At 40.7% G+C, this 20,323-nt stretch overlaps 1 protein-coding gene and 1 long non-coding RNA gene across 5 annotated transcripts in view; both read left to right on the forward strand.

Annotated features, from left to right (window-relative positions):
* The window catches only part of DPYS (dihydropyrimidinase), a 99,401-nt gene that overhangs the window by 43,381 nt on the left and 35,697 nt on the right, over positions 1–20,323 (forward strand). For all 4 annotated transcript variants that reach the window (XM_069600399.1, XM_069600398.1, XM_069600400.1 and 1 more), the window contains exons 5-7: positions 6,034–6,190; positions 6,993–7,134; positions 10,208–10,350. In XM_069600399.1, the coding sequence (XP_069456500.1) occupies positions 6,034–6,190; positions 6,993–7,134; positions 10,208–10,350 (442 nt within the window). The remainder of the gene's footprint in view (positions 1–6,033; positions 6,191–6,992; positions 7,135–10,207; positions 10,351–20,323) is intronic.
* LOC138445910 (uncharacterized) lies at positions 14,617–18,730 on the forward strand. Its single transcript, XR_011259041.1, has 3 exons — positions 14,617–17,078; positions 17,166–17,313; positions 18,289–18,730. It is a non-coding gene; the product is annotated as an uncharacterized lncRNA (long non-coding RNA).

Below are 20,323 nucleotides of genomic sequence, written 5' to 3' on the forward strand. Positions count from 1 at the left end.
TGGGGGCAGGAAGTTTAAGACCTGTGGGTTGGCGATGTCAGTTCTTTCTGCGGCCACTGAAGGAAGGATGTTCCAGACCTCTCTCCTTGGCTTGTAATGCTTGCCTCTTCCGTGTGTCTTCATGTTGCATTCCCCCAGTGTGTGTCTGTGGCCATATTTCCTCTTCTCACAAAAACCCCAGTCTTATTAAATGAGTGCTCGCTTCTAATGACCTCATTTTAACCTGATTAGCTCTTTAAAGCATCATTATCTCCAAATAGAGTCACATTCTGAGATACAGGGGGTTAGGACTTTAACATGTGGATTTTGACAAGGGACCCAATTCAGCCCATAATATGAAGTGATTCCAGGATCCCAGGAAGATGCCAAGTACTTTCGTATATGTTGATTTATTTGATCCTCACCAAACTGCCACACTAGAGGGACACTACAATCCCATTTTGCAGATGAGCAAAACTAAGACCAAGAGCAATGACTCATCTTGCACAAGGTCACCAACTAAAATGAACAAAATCAGAATTTGAATCTAAATCTGTGTGATATACTTTATTATGCCCCTTCTATGTATTATCCTTCTCAATTATCTTTTTTTCTTTGTAAGTGTAATGTTTTTAATCTGAAGTCCAGTAAGGTTCTACTCTGTCTTTCAAGCTGGAACAAATTTTTTTCATGAAAGTGTTTGGTCTTCTGTTTGGTAACCAATGCTTCTGCTCTTGGGGACCTATGCCAGCTTTTCTGCGTCTTTCAACCTTTTCTAAAAGATGCCATGACTTGATTAAATGCAGCTCCCAAATGTAGACAAGATGTTAACATCTGCGTTCTCACTTTCATTTAATAAACAGTGATTTTATTAAGGTTGTCTGGCCAGGGATGGGGGCAGTTTGGGTTGATCTGACATGTTTCATTATTTAGAAATCTTAAGAATCTCTCAGAGAGCAGAACTCCTTCAACTGGGAGATTGCATCATAAGTGCAGATTCTTTGTTGGTTTTGAGCCAAAGGATGGAGAAAGAAGGAGAGAACATTCATTGGGAGGCAGGGTACAACATACTGTGAAACTTGCTGAGACAGTGGGAGGACATTAGTGATGGAGATGTACTATCTCCCAAGGGTTGCTGAAACCATCTGGTCTCAAATAGAATCAAGAGAGAACAGATCTAAGACTTTTCATTACCAACCTGTTAAGTATAGTAAATCAAACCAGTAAGTGACATTGGAAAATCGCTTAACCAAGTCCACAGATCTGATGGTTGACTTTTGAAAATATATGCTCTTTACCAAGAAATGAAAAATAATACTTTCCCTACTAACATAGTGCCTATGTGTGGTATGTTATTAGTGCACTCAGTTCAGTTCAGTCGCTCAGTCGTGTCCGACTCTTTGCGACCCCATGAATCGCAGCACGCCAGGCCTCCCTGTCCATCACCAACTCCCGGAGCTCACTCAGACTCACGTCCATCGAGTCAGTGATGCCATCCAGCCATCTCATCCTCGGTCATCCCCTTCTCCTCCTGCCTCCAATCCCTCCCAGCATCAGAGTCTTTTCCAATGAGTCAACTCTTCGCATGAGGTGGCCAAAGTACTGGAGTTTCAGCTTCAGCATCATCCCCTCCAAAGAAATTCCAGGGCTGATCTCCTTCAGAATGGACTGGTTGGATCTCCTTGCAGTCCAAGGGACTCTCAAAGTCTTCTCCGACACCACAGTTCAAAAGCATCAATTCTTCGGCGCTCAGCCTTCTTCACAGTCCAACTCTCACATCCATACATGACCACTGGAAAAACCATAGCCTTGACTAGATGCCTTTGTTGGCAAAGTAATGTCTCTGCTTTTGAATATGCTGTCTAGGTTGCTCATAACTTTTCTTCCAAGGAGTGTCTTTTAGTTTCATAGCTGCAGTCACCATCTGCAGTGATTTTGGAGCCCCCAAAAATAAAGTCTGACACTGTTTCTACTGTCTCCCCATCTATTTCCCATGAAGTGATGGGACCAGATGCCATGATCTTCGTTTTCTGAATGTTGAGCTTTAAGCCAACTTTTTCACTCTCCTCTTTCACTTTCATCAACAGGCTTTTTAGTTCCTCTTTGCTTTCTGCCATAAGGGTGGTGTCATCTGCATATCTGAGGTTATTGATATTTCTCCCGGCAATCTTGATTCCAGCTTTTGCTTCTTCCAGCCCAGTGTTTCTCATGATGTACTCTGCATAGAAGTTAAATAAGCAGGGTGACAATATACAGCCTTGATGGACTCCTTTTCCTATTTGGAACCAGTCTGTTGTTCCATGTCCAGTTCTAATTGTTGCTTCCTGACCTGCATATAGGTTTCTCAAGAGGCAGGTCAGGTGGTCTGGTATTCCCACCTCTTTCAGAATTTTCCACAGTTTCTTGTGATCCACACAGTCAAAGGCTTTGGCATATTAGTATACTAGGGTTCCATAATTCTCATGTACCACTTACTCCTGTGTCTTGGACAAATTAGTCTTATCAGGGGGTCAGTTTTTTTTTCTTTCAGTTTTTGTGTGGTCTATTTTTAAAGTCTTTATTAAATTTGTTACAATATTACTTCTGCTTTATGTTTTGGGTTTTTGGCCATGACTCATATGGGATCTTAGCTTCCTGACCAAGGATCAAACCTGTACCCCCTGCACTGGAAAGCAAAGCCTTAACTATTGGGCTGCCAGCAAAGTCCTGAATGTGTTTCTTTATCTGTCAAACCAGTGTTTGGGTTTCCATGAAGGTCAAATAAGATATATGATCTTGAAGCTACATCTGCAAACTCCAGAGAGCACTACATAAGTTATATTTTTTATTACTACTTTATCTTTGGCCCCCAAATAACAGAACCCACCATTATGCTGAATTATCTAGTTTAATTTTTCAACTTATAAATTACCTAGGCCCCTTGTTTTCTTTTCACTGCTTTCCTGCTGGTTAGTCTTGTGAAAGTGTCTTAGAACCATTGTGAAATACAGGGAAGAGTAATTAGGAATTTTTACTTTTTAAAATTATTTAAAGATACTTAATGGGGAGTCAATTGAAAACAGCCCTATTATTGGAGAGTTTGTTAAGTGGCATATCACATTTTAAAGGTGCTAAGCCCTTCCAAAGAAATTGCCTGTCATCTGGTTTCAAAACAACCCTGGCAGACTCCTGGTAAATGCTGACACTTTTAATTTTTCCAGAGAGCTATTAAAATTGTAGAACTTTTGGAACTATATTCCCATACCACTTTGATGGGCCAAATGATTGAATAGAACATGTGATAAGAATCTTTCCTCTGTGATGAAGCACCATGAAAAATCCTGAGTTGGCAACTTGTTAAGTTATTGCAGATCAAGTATCTGAGTTTCTCCTTGTCTAAACCATCCGTTAAGAGTTCTCTTGGACTAGGAAGGTCTCTTTGCACCTGCAAATAAAATACCATGTCTGTCCTGTTTTCTCTCCAATAAATAGTGCATTACCTCTTAGTTTGGGGCTTTCCCAGTGGCTCAGCAGTAAAGAATCTGCTTGCAGTGCAGTGCAGGAGACACAGGGGATTTGGGTTCAATCCCTGGTTCAGGAAGATCCCTTGGAGAAGGGAATGGCAACCCACTCCAGTATTTTTGCCTGGAGAATTCCATGTACAGAGGAGCCTGGCAGGCTACAGTCCATGGGGTTGTGAGAGTTGGACACGACTTAGTGGCTAAACAACAGAAAGTTCTCAGAGGATACATTTCATTGACTGTGGTTTGATACTGGGTTAGTTAAGAGGCAAAGTTGTTTAGGCTTCAAGCAGCTTTGCTTTCAGGGTTTTTCAAATTCCTAGGCTCACTGGAGGAAAATGGCTTGTTTGGGAGAGAAATGACCTGTGTGATAATAGGATGCTACGTTCCAATTCAGCACGAATCGGGCAGCTGGTGGCCATCCACTGTCAGGACTCTCTGTGGAAATCGGTGGATTTCAGTTGTATATCAGGATTTTAACTAAGGTCTCGCATCTGGTTAACCAGAGTGAAGTAACTGGGGCGCCAGCCTCTCTCTTCTGTGTGTTCTCCTTCAAGACATCTTGGATGTCTTCAGGTGGATGCCAGCGAATCTATTATAGTGCTGACAAACGCTAATCAGAGATATGCTCCTGATTTTAAATTTAAATTCAGTACGCGCTATTAACTTTTCTAACATTGTGTGCTTTTGATAGTCTCATTTGCATGATTTTATAAATATGCATTTCTGGCTACAATTTTATTATCTGAGTGTTCTTTTATTTCATATAAGTTTTTAGAGGAGGTTTTTGTACCTTAAGAGTGCGGAAAGATGATCAGTCTATTTGTGGTTGGGCTCTAATGTTGTCGTTATCATCAGAGTAGCATAGTGCAGAGATTAGGATCGATGGAATCAAAATGCCTGGATTCAGATCCTACTTCCTCCCCCCACTTGTGTTGAGTTGTAATTTAACTGTACAGAAGTTGTTTAACCCTATAAGCCTTAGTCTTGCCTTTTGAAATGTATTTATTTATTGAAATATAGTTGATTTACAATGTTGTGTTAGTTCCAGGTGTACGACAAAGTAACTTAGTCATGCATACATATATACAGTATGTATGTATATTCTTTTTCAGATTCTTTTCCCTTCTAGGTTATTTTAAAATATTAAATATAGTTCCCTGTGTTATACAGTAGGTCCTTGGTGTTTATGTATTTTTAATGTATACTGGGTTGGCCAAAAGTTTCATTCGGGTTTTTCCATAATATGTTGGGAAAAACCTGAATGAATCTTTTGGCTAACCCAATGGGAGTGTGTATTTGTTAATCCTAAACTCCTAATGTATCCCTCTCTTGGTAACCCATACATTTTTCTATGTCTGTGGATCTATTTCTGTTTTGTAAATAAGTTCATTTGTATCTTTTTTCTTAAGAGTCCTCACAGAAGCAATATCATAGGGTATCTGTCTTTCTCTGTCTGGTTGACTGCACTTAGTGTGATCATCTCCAGGTCCATCCATGTTGCTACTAGTGGCGTTATGTCCTTCTTTCCTATGGCTGAGTAATGTTCCATTGTATGTATGTACCACATCTTCTTTCTTCTTCCGTTTGTTGGTGGACATTTCTATTGCTGCTATGCTTCGGCTGTCGTTAATATCACTGCAGTGAATATTGGAGTGCATGTATCCTTCTCAGTTATGCTAAGTCGCTTCAGTTGTGTCCGACTCTGTGTGACCCCACAGACAGCAGCCCACCAGGCTCCCCCGCCCCTGGGATTCTCCAGGCAAGAACGCTGGAGTGGGTTGCCATTTCCTTCTCCAATGAATGAAAGTGAAGTCCCTCAGTCATGTCCAACTCTTAGCAACCCCATGGACTGCAGCCTACCAGGCCCCTCCGCCCATGGGATTTTCCAGGCAAGAGTACTGGAGTGGGGTGCCATTGCCTTCTCCAATTATAGTTTTCTCTAAATATATGCCCAAGGCTCTTCCTTTAATGGAGATAATAATAGCATTTTCCAGATAGAGTTTTTGAGAAGATTCCATTAAAATGGCATATATATATCAGCCAGCTTTTCCTAGGTTATGCTCCAATAACAAATTAACCTAAAATATCAATAGCTCACAGCAGCAGAGATCTGCTTTTCATTCATCCATCACCAGTTGGCTCTGCCCTGCTCCATATTCTCTTCATTCTGAGACACACCACCAGTGGAAGAAGCAGCTTCCACTGGTCTCATGACAGAGTCAAGACTCATTGTGGCTTTAATAGCTTCTGCCCGGAAGCAGCACGTGGCATTTCTGTTCATATTTAATTGGCCAAAGGAAGTCATGAGGCCAAGCCTAGTATCAGTGAGTGGGTGCAGTCATCTACCACAAGCTGCAATGCACATTGACTGGGCCATAGTAAAGGCTCAGTAAATAGGAGATTTTAGTTTTCAATCTAGAGCCACTGGAGAGGTGAGAGACAAAGGTACATGATGGTTTGGCTAGGACAGAGAGACTGATACTTAGGTGTTTGTCAATCAGCTCTCTTAAGAGCAAATGGAGGTGCTGATCACTTTCTCTCAACTTTCCAGGGAAGGTGGTCTATGGAGAACCCATCGCAGCAGGTCTTGGCACGGATGGCACCCACCACTGGGACAGAGAATGGCTCCATGCCGCCCATCATGTTATGGGTCCACCCCTGCGACCGGACCCTTCAACGCCTGACTTCCTCATGAATCTGTTGGCTAAGTAATCAATTAGCAGATGACTGTGAAATGTTTTGCCAAATTAAGATGTTTTTCAAGTCTCAAAATGTGAAGGATTTGAGTGTAGGAGAGTGTGTGCTATCATCTGGACCTTCCATTGACCTCCCAGTCTTCTGTTCTTGACCTGACAGGCCCTGGGGACCAAAAAGTATTGGCTTAATTACGTTATGATGTGGTGTCAAAACCTCTCCTGACCACAGCGAAATCAGATCATTTTTCCTGAAGTTTTCTCGGCTTTGATTTTTTTGGTTGTCTTTTCTGTCTCTTGTTGCTTATGGCCGGGTCTCTTCCGTATGCCCTATTTTTATCAGACAGAGTATTCTTGAATATTTTCCATGCTGATATAACCTAGGAACTGGATATGCCTGTGGTAGAAATACAAAAGATGGTGATCTAGGGAAGGGCCACAGGTAAAAGGCAAAATCCTGCCCTCAGAGCAGGTTATCCCCATGAAAGACCATTCGGACCATTTACAGATGCTTTTTGGCATGGGGGTGGGGCGCATTATGATCATTTTTGTTGATGAAGACACCATTCGTGGACATTTTGACATTCCCCATTCACAGATACTCGGATCTGAGCTAACAAAGAGCTTTTCACAATAGACTCTACAAGAGTTCACTTGCCACTTCCTTCCAGCCTTGACAAGCTGCTCATTCTCCATTGCGGTTTTCTGAGTTTCAGTTGAGAATGGGGTCAGGAGACCAGGGAAAGGTACGGTGGTTTCCTCCTGACATTTTCTATCTCCTCACCCACCTTGGTTCTCATGTGTGTCTCTTTTACAGCGGTGACCTAACCACCACAGGGTCTGACAACTGTACTTTCAACAGCTGCCAGAAAGCTCTTGGGAAGGATGATTTTACTAAGATTCCCAATGGAGTGAATGGTGTTGAGGACCGGATGTCGATAATATGGGAAAAAGGCGTGGTGAGTGTCATGGAATTCAGTTTGTTTTGCTGAATTCTTCAATGAGGATGTGGTCTATTTTAGGACCAAAGTTCCAGAAGCCTTCATGAGAAGCTTCTTGATTGTTTTCACAGAAGTGGCCACTGGGAATACTGCCACATCCCCACCACCATGCCATCTCCCGAGATAATAATGAAAAGTACTTTTCTTCTCTGCATAGTTTAGAGGGTGCTTTGTGCCATGGTGCAGACATCAGAGTATCAGTTTATATTGGGTACCAAGAGGATTATTCTTGAAGTCTTTGAAATGTAATAGCCCTTCTATCTGATTTCCATGTTTGTGAATCCCAGTTTCTCATGTGTCACTGATATAAACACTTGGAATGATTGAAAAGACATGACGGGTTTTTATTACGTTTGTACCCCTTTTTCGTATAAAAATGTAGATGTCCCTTTTAAAGAACTTTTGAATATTATGGTTAAAAAGCTACTGTATGAGGTTCACATTAATCATAAATCCAAAGCACAGAGCTTTTCTTTTAATTTCACAGTCTAAAAGTTAAGGAAATGGCAATCCACTCCAGCACTCTTGCCTGGAAAATCCCATGGACGGAGGAGCCTGATGGGCTACAGTCCATGGGGTCGCAAAGAGTCGGACACGACTGAGCGACTTCACTTTCACTTTCACTACCTGAGGATGAAGAATAATCAAATGGCTACATGTTCACACATGAGCCTATCCAGGCAGCTGACGAGTGCAGTTGTACAGATCAACAGTGAAGACTTGCTGGGCAGGACCTGAGGTCTCCATTGTCATGCCATTCTCATCTGTCTCTCAGAACCCCTCCCTTCAGTGATGTAATAATCACATCTCTGGACTTCCTTGGTGATCTAGTTGTTAAGACTCTGAGCTTCTGATATAGGAGGTATGGGTTCAATCCCTGGTCAGGGAACTAAGATTCCACATGCAGTATGATGCAGCCAAAAAAATTTTAAAAAAGAAAAAAAGAAAAGGAATAATCACATCTATACCCAGAATCCCTTGCACATGCCATTCACTGAGAGCCCTAATTTTTTTTTAACCAGGTCTTGTCAATTTTATTTCCAAATGCCTCTTTATTTCCACCTTCATCTCTACCATTCTACTTGGAGTCCCTCGTCTTGTTTGGACCGTTGTGGTAGTCTCACAGCTGGTGTCCCTGCCTCCACTCTCTGGCTTGCTACAATCTATCCTATACTCCAGGACCATCATTGTGTTTCAGACACCAGGGTATACTCATGCTACTTTCTTCCCTAAAACCCTTTCATTTTCTACATTACTTCTTGGATGATATTTAAACAATTCATTCACACGTAAGGGTCTTCAGAGCATCTCTCTGGCCCTGTCTTCTGCCCTTTGTCTTCTCCATGCCCTATTACCTCTCTCTTAACTTTAATCATCCCATATGGCTTTCCTTCTCTTTCTCATTCCTTAGACTTTCTTGATAACAACAGTCCAACCTTTCATTTTGAACTTGTGTTAACTACAATGAGTAACTTCATTACAGCAGATTTTTATAATATATAAACTATATTAGTTAGTTAGTTCAGTCACTCAGTCATGTCTGACTCTTTGCGACCCCATGAATTGCAGCACGCCAGGCCTCACCAACTCCCAGAGTCCACCCAAACCCATGTCCATCAAGTCGGTGATGCCATCCAACCATCTTATCCTCTGTCATCCCCTTCTCCTCCTGCTCCCAATCCCTCCCAGCATCAGAGTCTTTTCCAATGAGTCAACTCTTTGCATGAGGTGGCCAAAGGACTGGAGTTTCAGCTTTAGCATCATTCCTTCCAAAGAAATCCCAGGGCTGATCTCCTTCAGAATGGACTGGTTGAATCTCCTTGCAGTCCAAGGGACTCTCAAGAGTCTTCTCCAACACCACAGTTCAAAAGCATCAATTCTTCGGTGCTCAGCCTTCTTCACAGTCCAACTCTCACATCTATACATGACCACTGGAAAAACCATAGCCTTGACTAGACGGACGGACCTTAGTCAGCAAAGTAATGTCTCTGCTTTGGAATATGCTGTCTAGGTTGGTCATAACTTTCCTTCCAAGGAGTAAGCGTCTTTTAATTTCATGGCTGCAGTCACCATCTGCAGTGATTTTGGAGCCCCCCAAAATAAAGTCTCTTACTGTTTCCACTGTTTCCCCATCTATTTCCCATGAAGTGATGGGACCAGATGCTGTGATCTTAAGGTGTATAAGTGGATCTAAAGTGATTGGAGATTTCTTCATAACATACAGGAACCTATGTTATTTTCTGAAATTTTAGGATGATTTATTTATGGGAATGTTACCTTCAGGATGTGGTTCCTTAAGTTTTTTTTTTTTTCTTTTTAGGCAAAGACCCTTTGATAATTAAATAGACTGTAAGGATGCTCTTGCCATATAAGTGTGTATAGGGATAAACTCTCAACATTAAAAAAAAATCATTTAGAAGGATCACATCCCATTGAAGTTTATCCATATTAAAATCTCTTGCAGCAGACTGTCCATGACTGTTGGTTCATGTAGATTTTAGTAGAGCAAAAACTGAACCTCTTGGTTGATTTTTCTTTTTTTAAAAGTGTTGTCACCTGATTTATAGGCCTATCTTATTTTAATTCTGTAGTATTCTATATAATATCTACATGATTATCTTATAAATCTTATCCATAAATCTTAGGTCTGCCATAAATAATCCAGATCATAAATGTAGTAGGTGGTGGAAGTAAAAAGAATTGGAAGTACTATTACTGACATTTAGCCCTTTCCTCTGTGATTCTGGGAAGAATGGGAAAAATCTGAGCAGGTGTTTTGTTAAGCTGATAGGTTTTTGAAAAGTTACTTTCAGGCTTCCATATTTAACCACATTCATCCCCATCATTATCACTATGATTGTTTAAGATTTATCAGTATTCACAGATGTGTTTGGCCTCACAGTATACAAAATTAGGTGTGGTTCTATTTGGTTCTAAGAGATACAAGTCTACTTTTATTGATAGGAGATTTTTAGTCTTTTATGATTTATCAGAAAAAGAAATGTATTTTCTTTCTTGAATTGTTTTATAGCACAGTGGCAAAATGGATGAAAACCGGTTTGTGGCAGTTACCAGCACAAATGCAGCAAAAATCTTTAACCTCTATCCAAGAAAAGGAAGAATAGCTGTGGGCTCAGATGCTGACATTGTGATTTGGGACCCAAAAGCCACTAGGTAAGCCTCAGTTTTTGTATTACTTGGCTTCTCCATGAAGAAAAAGCACTAACTTGCAAAGAAATCATTCACTGGCCTTAATCAGCCATTTCTTCTTAGGTGATTTATTTAGGCAGGCTCAGGTATTATAAGCACAGGGTACAGATCTGACTGTACAAACATTCTTTTGTTCTCCTTGGCATAGAAGATGCAAAAGTTGTGTTGCTTACCTTCTGTGGAAATGCATATGTGTATAAAACCAATATGACTTTCCCAATTCAGTGCTTGGCAAGCGCCTGAGTTCACAGCGAGGAAAGGTACAGAGCAATGAAGAAAAGGAAAGGCTTAGTTTAAAAAGAGTTGCATTGAAAACTCAAAATAATTATAGCCTTTTTCAAGCTTTCAGATAGAAAAATTCCAGCACAAAGGATGTCACTTTTAGTCCTCCACATTTTCCAGCTGAGTGCATCTTGAGCCTGTCGTTCCCAGTAGACTCCGCCTTTTTGTTTCCAATTTCCATAATTCTATGTTAGTGTTGCAGGTTTGGCCAATTCTACCAACTCAGAAAAGCATTCGGTGGAGGCTGAAGCTTTGTTCATTTCTCCTGATAAGATGTTGATGCAGACGACATCTGCAACCTGGTCGTGTTTTTCATAAACTCTGCAGCTGCTAATAGAGAAAAGCCCACATACTTTAACATTGCATGTGTGTGTGCACGAGTGTCGATGCACATGTGTATGTGTACATGGGGATAGGTAAGACCGACTACTATTACCAAAGAGACGTTTGTTTAAAGGTGTTATATGGTGGTAAACAAAAGTCTATGCGAACAGACCCTGTTTTATTGGACTTCAGACACCGTGTTTTTAACTGATTGAGGGATTGTGGCAAACCTGCTTGGAGCAAGTCTGTTGGCTCCACTTTCCCAACAGTATTTGCTCAGTTTGTGTCTCTGCATTGTATTTTGGTAATTCTTGCAATATTTTAAACTTTTTCATTATTATTATATCAGTTATGGTGATCAGTGATCTTTGATGTAACTGTTGTAATTGTTTGGGGATGAACTGAGCCCATGCAAGACAATGAGCCTGACACATGCTGTGTGTGTTCTCACTACTCTACTCGATGGCCGTTCGCTTGTCTCTCCCCCACTTCTTGCACCTCCCATTCCCTGTAACACAACAGCATTGAAATTAAGCCAGTTAATAACCCTATAGCAGCCTCTAAGTGTTCAAGGAAAGGGAACAATTTCACGTCTCTCACTTTAAATCAGAAGCTCAAAATGATTAAGCTTTGTGAGGAAGGCACGCTGAAAGCTGAGATAGGCTGAAAGAGAGGCCTCATGCATCAAACAGCTAGCCAGGTGGTGAATGCAAAGAAAAAGTCCCTGAAGGAAATTAAGAGTGCTCCTCCAGTGAACACATGAATGATGAGAAAGTGAAACAGCCTTGTTGCTGATATGAAGAACGTTTTAGTGGTCTGGATAGATGATCAGACCAGCCATAACAGTCCCTTAAACCAAAGCCTAATCCAGAGCTTTACCTCTCTTCAATTCTGTGAAGTCTGAGAGATGTGAGGAAACTGCAGAAGAATATTCATGGTTTGAAGTTAGCAACGATTTGTTCATGAGGTTTCAGGAAAGAAGTTGTCTCCATCACATAAAATTGCAAGGTGAGGCAGCAAGTGCTGACGCAGAAACTGCAGCAAGTCATCCAGAGAATCTAGCAAAAATATTTCAGTGAAGGTGGCTACACCCCACAACAGATTGTCAGTGTAAACGAAAATGCATGATATATTCCTAATATCAGAAGATACCGCCTAGGACTTTCATAGCTAGTGAGAAGTCAATGCCTGACTTCAAAGCTACAAAGGACAGGCTGACTCTTTTGTTAGGGGCTAATGCAGTTGGTGACTTTAAGTAAAAGCCAGTGCTCATTTACCATTCTGAAAATCTTAGGGCCCTTAAAAATTATGCTAAACCTACTCTGCTTTTACTCTATAAATGGACCAACAAAGTCTGGATGACAGTACATCTGTTTGCTGAGTATTTTAAGTCTGCTCATGAGACCTGCTTCTCAGGAAAAAAAAAAGTCCTTTTGAAATATGACTGTACCTGGTGACCCAAAACCTCTGATGGAGACTCATGTTGTTTTCATGCCTGCTAATCCAACATCCATTCTGCAGCCCGTGGATCAGGAATAATTCTAACTTTCAAGTCTTATTGTTTAAGCAATACATTTGGGGAGACTACAGTTGCCCTAGATAGTGATTCCTCTGATGGATCCGGAAAGTCGGATGAAAACCTCTTGGAAAGGATTCACCATTCTAGATGCTGTTAAGAACATTTGTGATTCATGGGAAGTGGTCAAAATATCAACATTCACAAGCGTTGGGAAGAAGTTGATTCCAGCCCTCATGGATGACTTTGAGGGAATCAAGACTTCAGAGGAGAAAGTAACTGTACATGTGGTGGAAACAGCAAGAGAACTCGAATTAGAAGCCTGAGGTTATGAATTAATTGCTGGAATCTCATGATAAAATTTCATGGATGGAAAGTAGTTTCTCATGAGCAAGCAAAGAGAGTGGTTTCTTGAGGTGAAGTTACTATGAAGGTGTTGAAATGACAGCAAAGGATTTACAATATTCTGTAAGCTTAGTTGATAAAGCAGAGGCCAGGTTTGAGAGGATCGACTTCAATTTTGAAAAAAGTTCTGCTGTACGTAAAATGTAATCAAACAGTATTGCATGCTGCAGAGACATTTTTTTTTTCATGAAAGGAAGAGCCAATCATTGCAGCAGACTTTATTGTTGCCTCATTTTAAGACAATTTCCAGACTTCTCTTGGGGTCCAGTGATTAAGAATCCAATGCAGGGGACACGTTCCATACCTGGTCAGGGAAGATACCACATGCCTTGGGGCAGCTAAGCCCATGCACCACAGCTGCTGAAGCCTGCACGCCCTAGAGCCCATGTTCCGCAACAAGAGAAGCCGCCACAAGAAGAAGCTCACTTGCCTAGAGAAAGCTTGCACAGAGCAGTGAAGATCCAACACAACCAAAAATAAATAAATAATAATAAAAAGGAAATTGCCACTGCTGCCGAAGCCTTCAGCAACCACCATCCTGATCAGCCTGCAGCCATCAACACCCAAGCAAGACCCTTCATCAGCCAAAAGATTAGGACTTTGCTGAAGGCTCAGATGATGGCTAGCCTTTTTTAGCAATAAAATAATTTTTTCATTAAGGCATACACAGTGTTTCTTTAGACATAATGCTATTGCATACTTAATAGACTACAGGACAGGGTGATCATGACTTTTATTTGCCCTGGGAAACCAAAAAATTCATGTGACTTGCTTCATTGTGATAATCGCTTTATTCCAGTGCTCTGGAACCAAACCTGCCCTCTCTCCAAGGTATGCCTGTATTCTTCCAGATTCATTATTCATGGAGTCTCTTCAACCACCTATTCGACCCCATTTCTCACATTGTGCAGTTTTCACATTGAAAAAGATGAATAATGATAGTGCAAAAAATTCTGACTGTGGATTAGAGAAAATTCTTAAAGGGTTGGAGAAGTAAGATATAAGTCAAAGAAATCCAAAGAGAGCTAGATCATTTCAGTACATCCTGCCAAGTAAAGATATCATTTCTCTGTGTTTCAAAAGGACATTAAAATAAGAAAAGTTTTTTTTTTTTTTTAAAGACTCTGAGAGTCAGAGAAATAGAACCCAATAGTTCCTCTGCCTCCCTGGTCACCGCAGGCAAAATAGCTGAGAACACCTAAAAATAAAAAAGTATCGCAAAGAATGACACCAGCCAAACTAGATAAATGGAAAATGACCATAGTAATACATATCTTATTTTTGTGTAACACTTTCTTAGGTTATAAAACATTTTCACATTTCTTATGTGATTCTTAAAAAAGCCATCTGAAGTAGGCATAATAATCATTATTAATATCTCATTACAGATGAGAGAGTGGACATTCAGAGACCTTAAATGATAAGCCTGGGTCCTGCAGCTTAGCATTGATGACCTAGGACCAGACCTACATAGCAGGCTTTCAGGCTGTACTGGTTTTCATTATGCTTAGCCCTTAGTTATATACAATAAGCAGACATCAAGAGAGAAGACTCAGAACTAGTAATCAAAGGCCAATATGTAACCTTTCCCCAAAAGACACATATATAAAAATGCAAATATTTAATTTTCTGTTGTCATTACTGTTCTAAAGTGAAGGACAGGTATTATATAAGAAATACTAGAGAACTGGTAAAAAAGTGGTAGAGAAAAACTTAAAAGCACAGGCTTTTTGGCTTGACCTTAAGTTAGTTCTTTTAGGCTAGAAATTAGGGAAATTAAGCAAGTAATACATAGATCTTTAAAAAGAATAAGAACTTAACATCTGGATCATTATAGGCTATTATTCTGAAACAAGTGAATAGGAAAGGAAGGACAAAGAATGTTATAGAAATCAGTAGCTAACACTGGTGAGAGAGTGGTCTAAATTTATATAGTCTAAAAACGTGACTCAAAGAGGCATAATCACAGCCTATAAATATCTTCCAAGCAACAATAAATGTGTAAGTAAAGGAAGCGAATTATTCACAACCTTGAGTTCAGGTCGTTTTTCTTTGTCCAGTTGTCTAAGGAAGACAATGCTTTACACCTGAGCTGGCTTCGTTCTCAGACATTATGAGAGCCAAGGAGACTCCTAAGGCTGGTACCAACAGGAGACGGATATCCAGGGGAAGGGTTAAGGAGAAGATCCACAGGGACTGGCCTGCCAATGGCTGTCCACATGCCTAGGAATTAGAAAGGACAGTCAACACTCCGAGTGTTTTCATTTTTCTCTTGTCTTTGAGGGGCTTCCCTGGTGGCTAGACGGTAAACAATCTGCCTGCAATTTAGGAGACCCCATTGGATCCCAGGGTTGATGAGGAAAATGGGAAAGATTTTCTTCAGCAAAGATTAAAATGAGAGGAAAAGTGAGGAGAACATTATTTCCTCACACTTTTAACTTACTGCAAGTTATCAATAAATAATTGTTGAAAGAATGAATGAATGAAGATGAATAAAGGATTTTCTGAGCAACGGAGAAAGAACTGGTTTAGAGGTCTTCTTTTCCTCGTGTCCCCTTTATTTTGAGGTTGGGAAGCAGTTAGCTTTTTAAGCAACTCTTATAATAGGAAAAGAAAATGCAGTTAACAGAGAGCTATCTTCCTGGTTCATTCACTCGTTCACTCAGCAAGGAGCAGCGCTGAGAGACAGGCATGAGAGTCAAAGTTATCCAAGAGCCCGGCCCTGCCTTTGGGAAGCTGACAGTCTAGGAATGTGTTAAGAATATCACATGCTAGGCAAAAACAAGGCACCACTGAAGTTCAGAGGAAGAAGGATCCTTCTTGTATTAGTGCAGTCATTGGCAAAAGACGTATAGGCCCACCATTAAGAGAGGAGAGAAAGTGAGACTTCTAATCCTGAGTGTGTGTTAGTCACTCAGTCAAGTCCAACTCTTTGTGACCCCATGGACTGTAGCCTGCCAGGCCAGTTCTCCAGGCAAGAATACTGGAATGGGTTGCCATTTCCTTTTCGACCTGATCTTCCTGAACTAGGGATTGAACTCTAGTCTCCTGTGTGGCAGGCAGATTCTTTACCATCTGAGCCACAAGGGAAGCCCTGACTTGAGAGTCAAGGCTAAACATGGAGGTCAGATAAACAAAGGCATGGATAGGAGGGTCTGTCTGGGTGGGGGCAGTTAAGGTTTGGAGTTACAAGGCAGAAAGAACAGGTTCAAGATGTATAAAGGAGCAGAAGGATGAGGAGGCCGTGGGCTTCCTGTCTTCCAGTTTTACTTTTGTTTATTACAGATAAAGGCAGTTTTAAATAGAGCTCGTCTAGTGGGGAAGCATTATTTAATTAAATGAACAAATAGATATATCTATAGGTTTTTGTCAACATATCCCTTTTTATTTTACATGATTTTATTATTATCTGAAGGCTGGTGATGTGAACGCTTTCTGTCTAACCACATCATTAGAGATTAGACAGAATTTTCCTTCCAAATTTCCCGAAAGGTTTTAGCAAAAGCAATCGCCCACCTATGCCAAATGAAAGCAATGTGCATTTCACCCAAGAGCCTGAAGGGGGAGCGCACAGCCCACCCTGAGCTAGGGGCCCCAATGAGGCCAATCTAGCTGCTGGTTATGCAAGAGCAAGCCAGCCCCTGGAGGATGGATGCACTTGCTAATGATTTTTGGCTTCATGGTACATAGATGTTTTCCTTTCTTTTTTTTTTTTTTTTTAAATTCTCATTGCTTTTTAATGGCATGTGAGGTAAGCATGCTTGCAACACACTCTGTAACCTTAAAAATGGGTTGCATTAAAGTGACTGAGGGAGATGAAAAAGAAAAGCAGTACACCAAGCTTTTTTTTTTTTATTTTAAACTTGTAAAAAGCCAGATGATTCCAGAGTGAGGAATCTGACATGTGGTGATGGATGGTGAGACAGGATTGGCCGTGGGAGTCTGTAGAGAAGGTTTGGACATCCTGATGAAAGATTACCTAAGATGTTGCTAGCCGGTAAAAATTTCTGCAAAAATCAAGTCCAATAGCTCTTCTGTGTCATCGCACAATCAAAACAAACTGCATTTTGTGCATATGGAGCATTCACCTTTTTTGGAAGTAAAAAAGAGTCTGCTGTATGCAGCGTGACGGCCCCCAGAGCCAGGGTCTATTGCTGTGACAGAGGTATGTGTCCTAACACGTCACAATTTGAGTCAGAGCTTCAAATTTAAGGACACATTGCCAATCTAAATGTTTGGCCCGTTTCTGCAGGATATCTTGGAACTTAGAATCAGGAGGATGAAATCCAGAGTGTGATTTTCATGTGATGTCAAGACAAAATCTTCCAGTATTATGTGGTGAAGACAGAGACCAGTCAAATGGGCCAACTTGTTAAAAACCTTATTAGTGAAGATGGCATGTAAGTTACTTGCAAGCCCATAGCAGTAGCAGTAACTCACGTTCTGGCAATTTAAGACTATCCTATGAGCTTCCGTTCTTCTGTATTCATTAAATAGCACTTAGTTACTATGGCAACTGTCCCTTTTCAGTATTTATGAGCTGCAGGGTATCTCACAGAATCTCAAGCACACAGACACACAGTTAACACATTGTGTACACCGGAACATTTCTTGAAGACTTCTACGCTGGACTGTGCTTTGCAAAGCAGGCATACTTTGCTCACAGTTATTTGTGTGTATTATTTTTTTAACTCAATTATTGCAGGTTTTGACCTTGAGTATGCCATTCTTGAAGGCATTGTGCTGTCTTTCCTGCCTAATTTCCTTCCTTTTCTCACTGAAGATAGAGATAAATGAATTTGACTATATTCAGAGAAGAGTAATGACTTGCAGCTTATGAAAGTGCCCTCCTGGATCTAGAGAGGGCCTTGTCTGTGAAAGAAAGCAGAATAAGAATGATGGTTTCATCCTTGGGCAGTGGGGATTGTGGAACTTGGGGAAAAACAAGACATAGGGAGTAAGGTGCCCTTTGGTAAATGGTGGTGACTGTGGTTGATTATTATAGCTGTGTTGTCAGTGACTATTTCATGGAAGCTACTGGGCATTTCCCCTAGAAGTTGCACGTTGTGTACCATTTAACTAATTTGTACACTATGATCTTCCTTCTCAAAAGGAGTGTCAGCACGCCCTCATACTAGCACACATTCACAGACACACAAACATAGCTACCGTGTCTCTGCTTGTAAATGCTGGTCAGCCTGAAGGCTCTGCTTTTAATGCCTGTTTCTAAGACTGTTTATAACTCACGCCTCCTCTAGTCCCCAAACCCACACTATCGCAGCACACATCCTGTGGGAGGAGGGAAGAGAGAGCCAAGCCTTGTACCAGATGGGTGATGGGAAACGCGGATGATTTACGCCATGATTTTTCACCAGGTTGCCTTGCAGACGTTCCTGGTGGCAGCGTGGCATCCGGTGAAGGTTGTCCAGCCTCTGCTTTTGCACAGCGATCCAAGCACCCACCACGTAGTAGATTTACCATAGATTTATAGAGCAATTATGACAATTCTCTGGCAAATGATAGCAAAGTATCTTGAGGAATAAATGACTTTTGCTAATCCACACAAAATCTAGCCTACCTGCTGGGGCAGGAGCAGAACAAGGTTGTAAAGAGAAAGCCTTGGTGGTTCCTTCTCTGTCTGCCACATACTCACTGGGCATGACCTTGGGAATGTTATTTAGTTTTTCTGAATTTCAGTCTCTTTATTTGTAAAATAGGGATGATGATGATGTCTAATCTCATAGCATTGCTGTGTTTAAGGTAGTGTACATAAAATACTTGGTATAATAAATCAAATAAAAAACAAACTATTTGAAATGCTCTGTACATAATTACTGTTCATAATTAAATGCTCTGTACATAATTAATGTAGTGCCTGGCATGCAGGAGGTGCTCAGTAGTTGTAGGTAGTCAGTGGCAGTAGATGGTCAATTGATTAAATAAGTGGGAGCTATTGTTAACTATGATTGTGATTCAAAAGCAGACCACACAGTACTAAAATTATATGAAATTATACTAAAATCATGTGAAAACTCAATCTCTTGTGTTTCTTACACACCTGCAACTTGCAGCGAAAAGGACTAAAATGAAGACGCTTAGATAGATTCTTTTGGCTAAGAAAACCTGATTAAATCGTACTCGTGGGCCCCTAGAGCTGACTCCTTTAAGAGATTGCTTGCAGTGAAACCATTTCAACAAACCACTAAGATCCACTCTGTGACCTTCAGAAGATATTTGTTTTTAAAAAAGTTTTGGACTATGTGTGAGAAAAATTAGCTTGCTGATTACATATGGATAAAATTTTCTCCACTATTTATTCCAGGTTGTTTATTTAAACATGTTCTTATGCAACTGAACATTTCAAGTGGACTAGAAATGATTTCCAAGGACTTCACTACTAATAACTGCAATTTTTTTCAAATTATAAAAGAAAAGCAGCTTAGAAACAGATCACAGTAACCCATTCTATCACTGATGGTTTGCCTTTGCCAGAGTAAGCACAGTTTATTTTAAGCATTAGGATTTGGGCAAAAAATAAGCACCAAGGGGAGGTGGTTGTATGAAAAGCATAGTCTTTTCTAACTAAGCACCTGCTCTATTTTTCTTCCTGCCACACATATATCATACATTTTTCTGTCTTTGGCATTTGCCTGTCTTATTTACAGCTATATCCCTAGGTACCAAAACAGTGCCAAGAATACATAGAAGTTCAGTAGTTATTTGCTAATTGACTAAACCAGATATTAATTGTCTTGGACCAGTGAACAAATGTGACTTTAAATTTTTGGTTGGGACTTGTTTATCTGTTTCTGAAACAGGTTCAAGATCCAGGTTTTACATTTTCCCATCTGAGTTGGAAAAAACAGAAAGATCCCTGGCACTTCTGTCTTCTCCTTCCCCAAGGCAGTGCTTGACAAGGATACATTCCAGAGTCAGGGGCCAGTAGCATTGCCAGACCTAGCCTGGCCATGAATGTGGCTTAAGCCAGATTGGATTCTTCTGTGGGTTAAATGATTCTGTGTTTTGGTCACAGACTCACCCCTAATTCTGGTTAGTTATCTTAAAAACATGGCTCCTTGGTTATGGAGGGGTCAGGAGACAGAGTGAAAATGGATGGAAGGAAATTTAATATCAGTACCTGCAAAGAATCCCAGGGGTCCTTGTGTTCTTAAAGCACAGCAAAGAGCCATAGCTTCCTACAAAGATCTTTAGAGAAAGCGTCAGTAACAATGCATTGTTCTCTGTGGAAGATGATCGCAGGGGAAGTCTATTTGGAGGCAGTGAGTCATTTAGGAAGGCAGTCTTTTTTAATGACCTGAACAAAACTCAACACCACCACCCCACCACCACCACCACCACCACACACACACACACACACACACACGCACACAAACCTTAATGTAAGCTGAT

Source organism: Ovis canadensis, chromosome 9 (genome assembly GCF_042477335.2).
Source record: "Ovis canadensis isolate MfBH-ARS-UI-01 breed Bighorn chromosome 9, ARS-UI_OviCan_v2, whole genome shotgun sequence".
Lineage (NCBI taxonomy): Eukaryota > Metazoa > Chordata > Mammalia > Artiodactyla > Bovidae > Ovis > Ovis canadensis.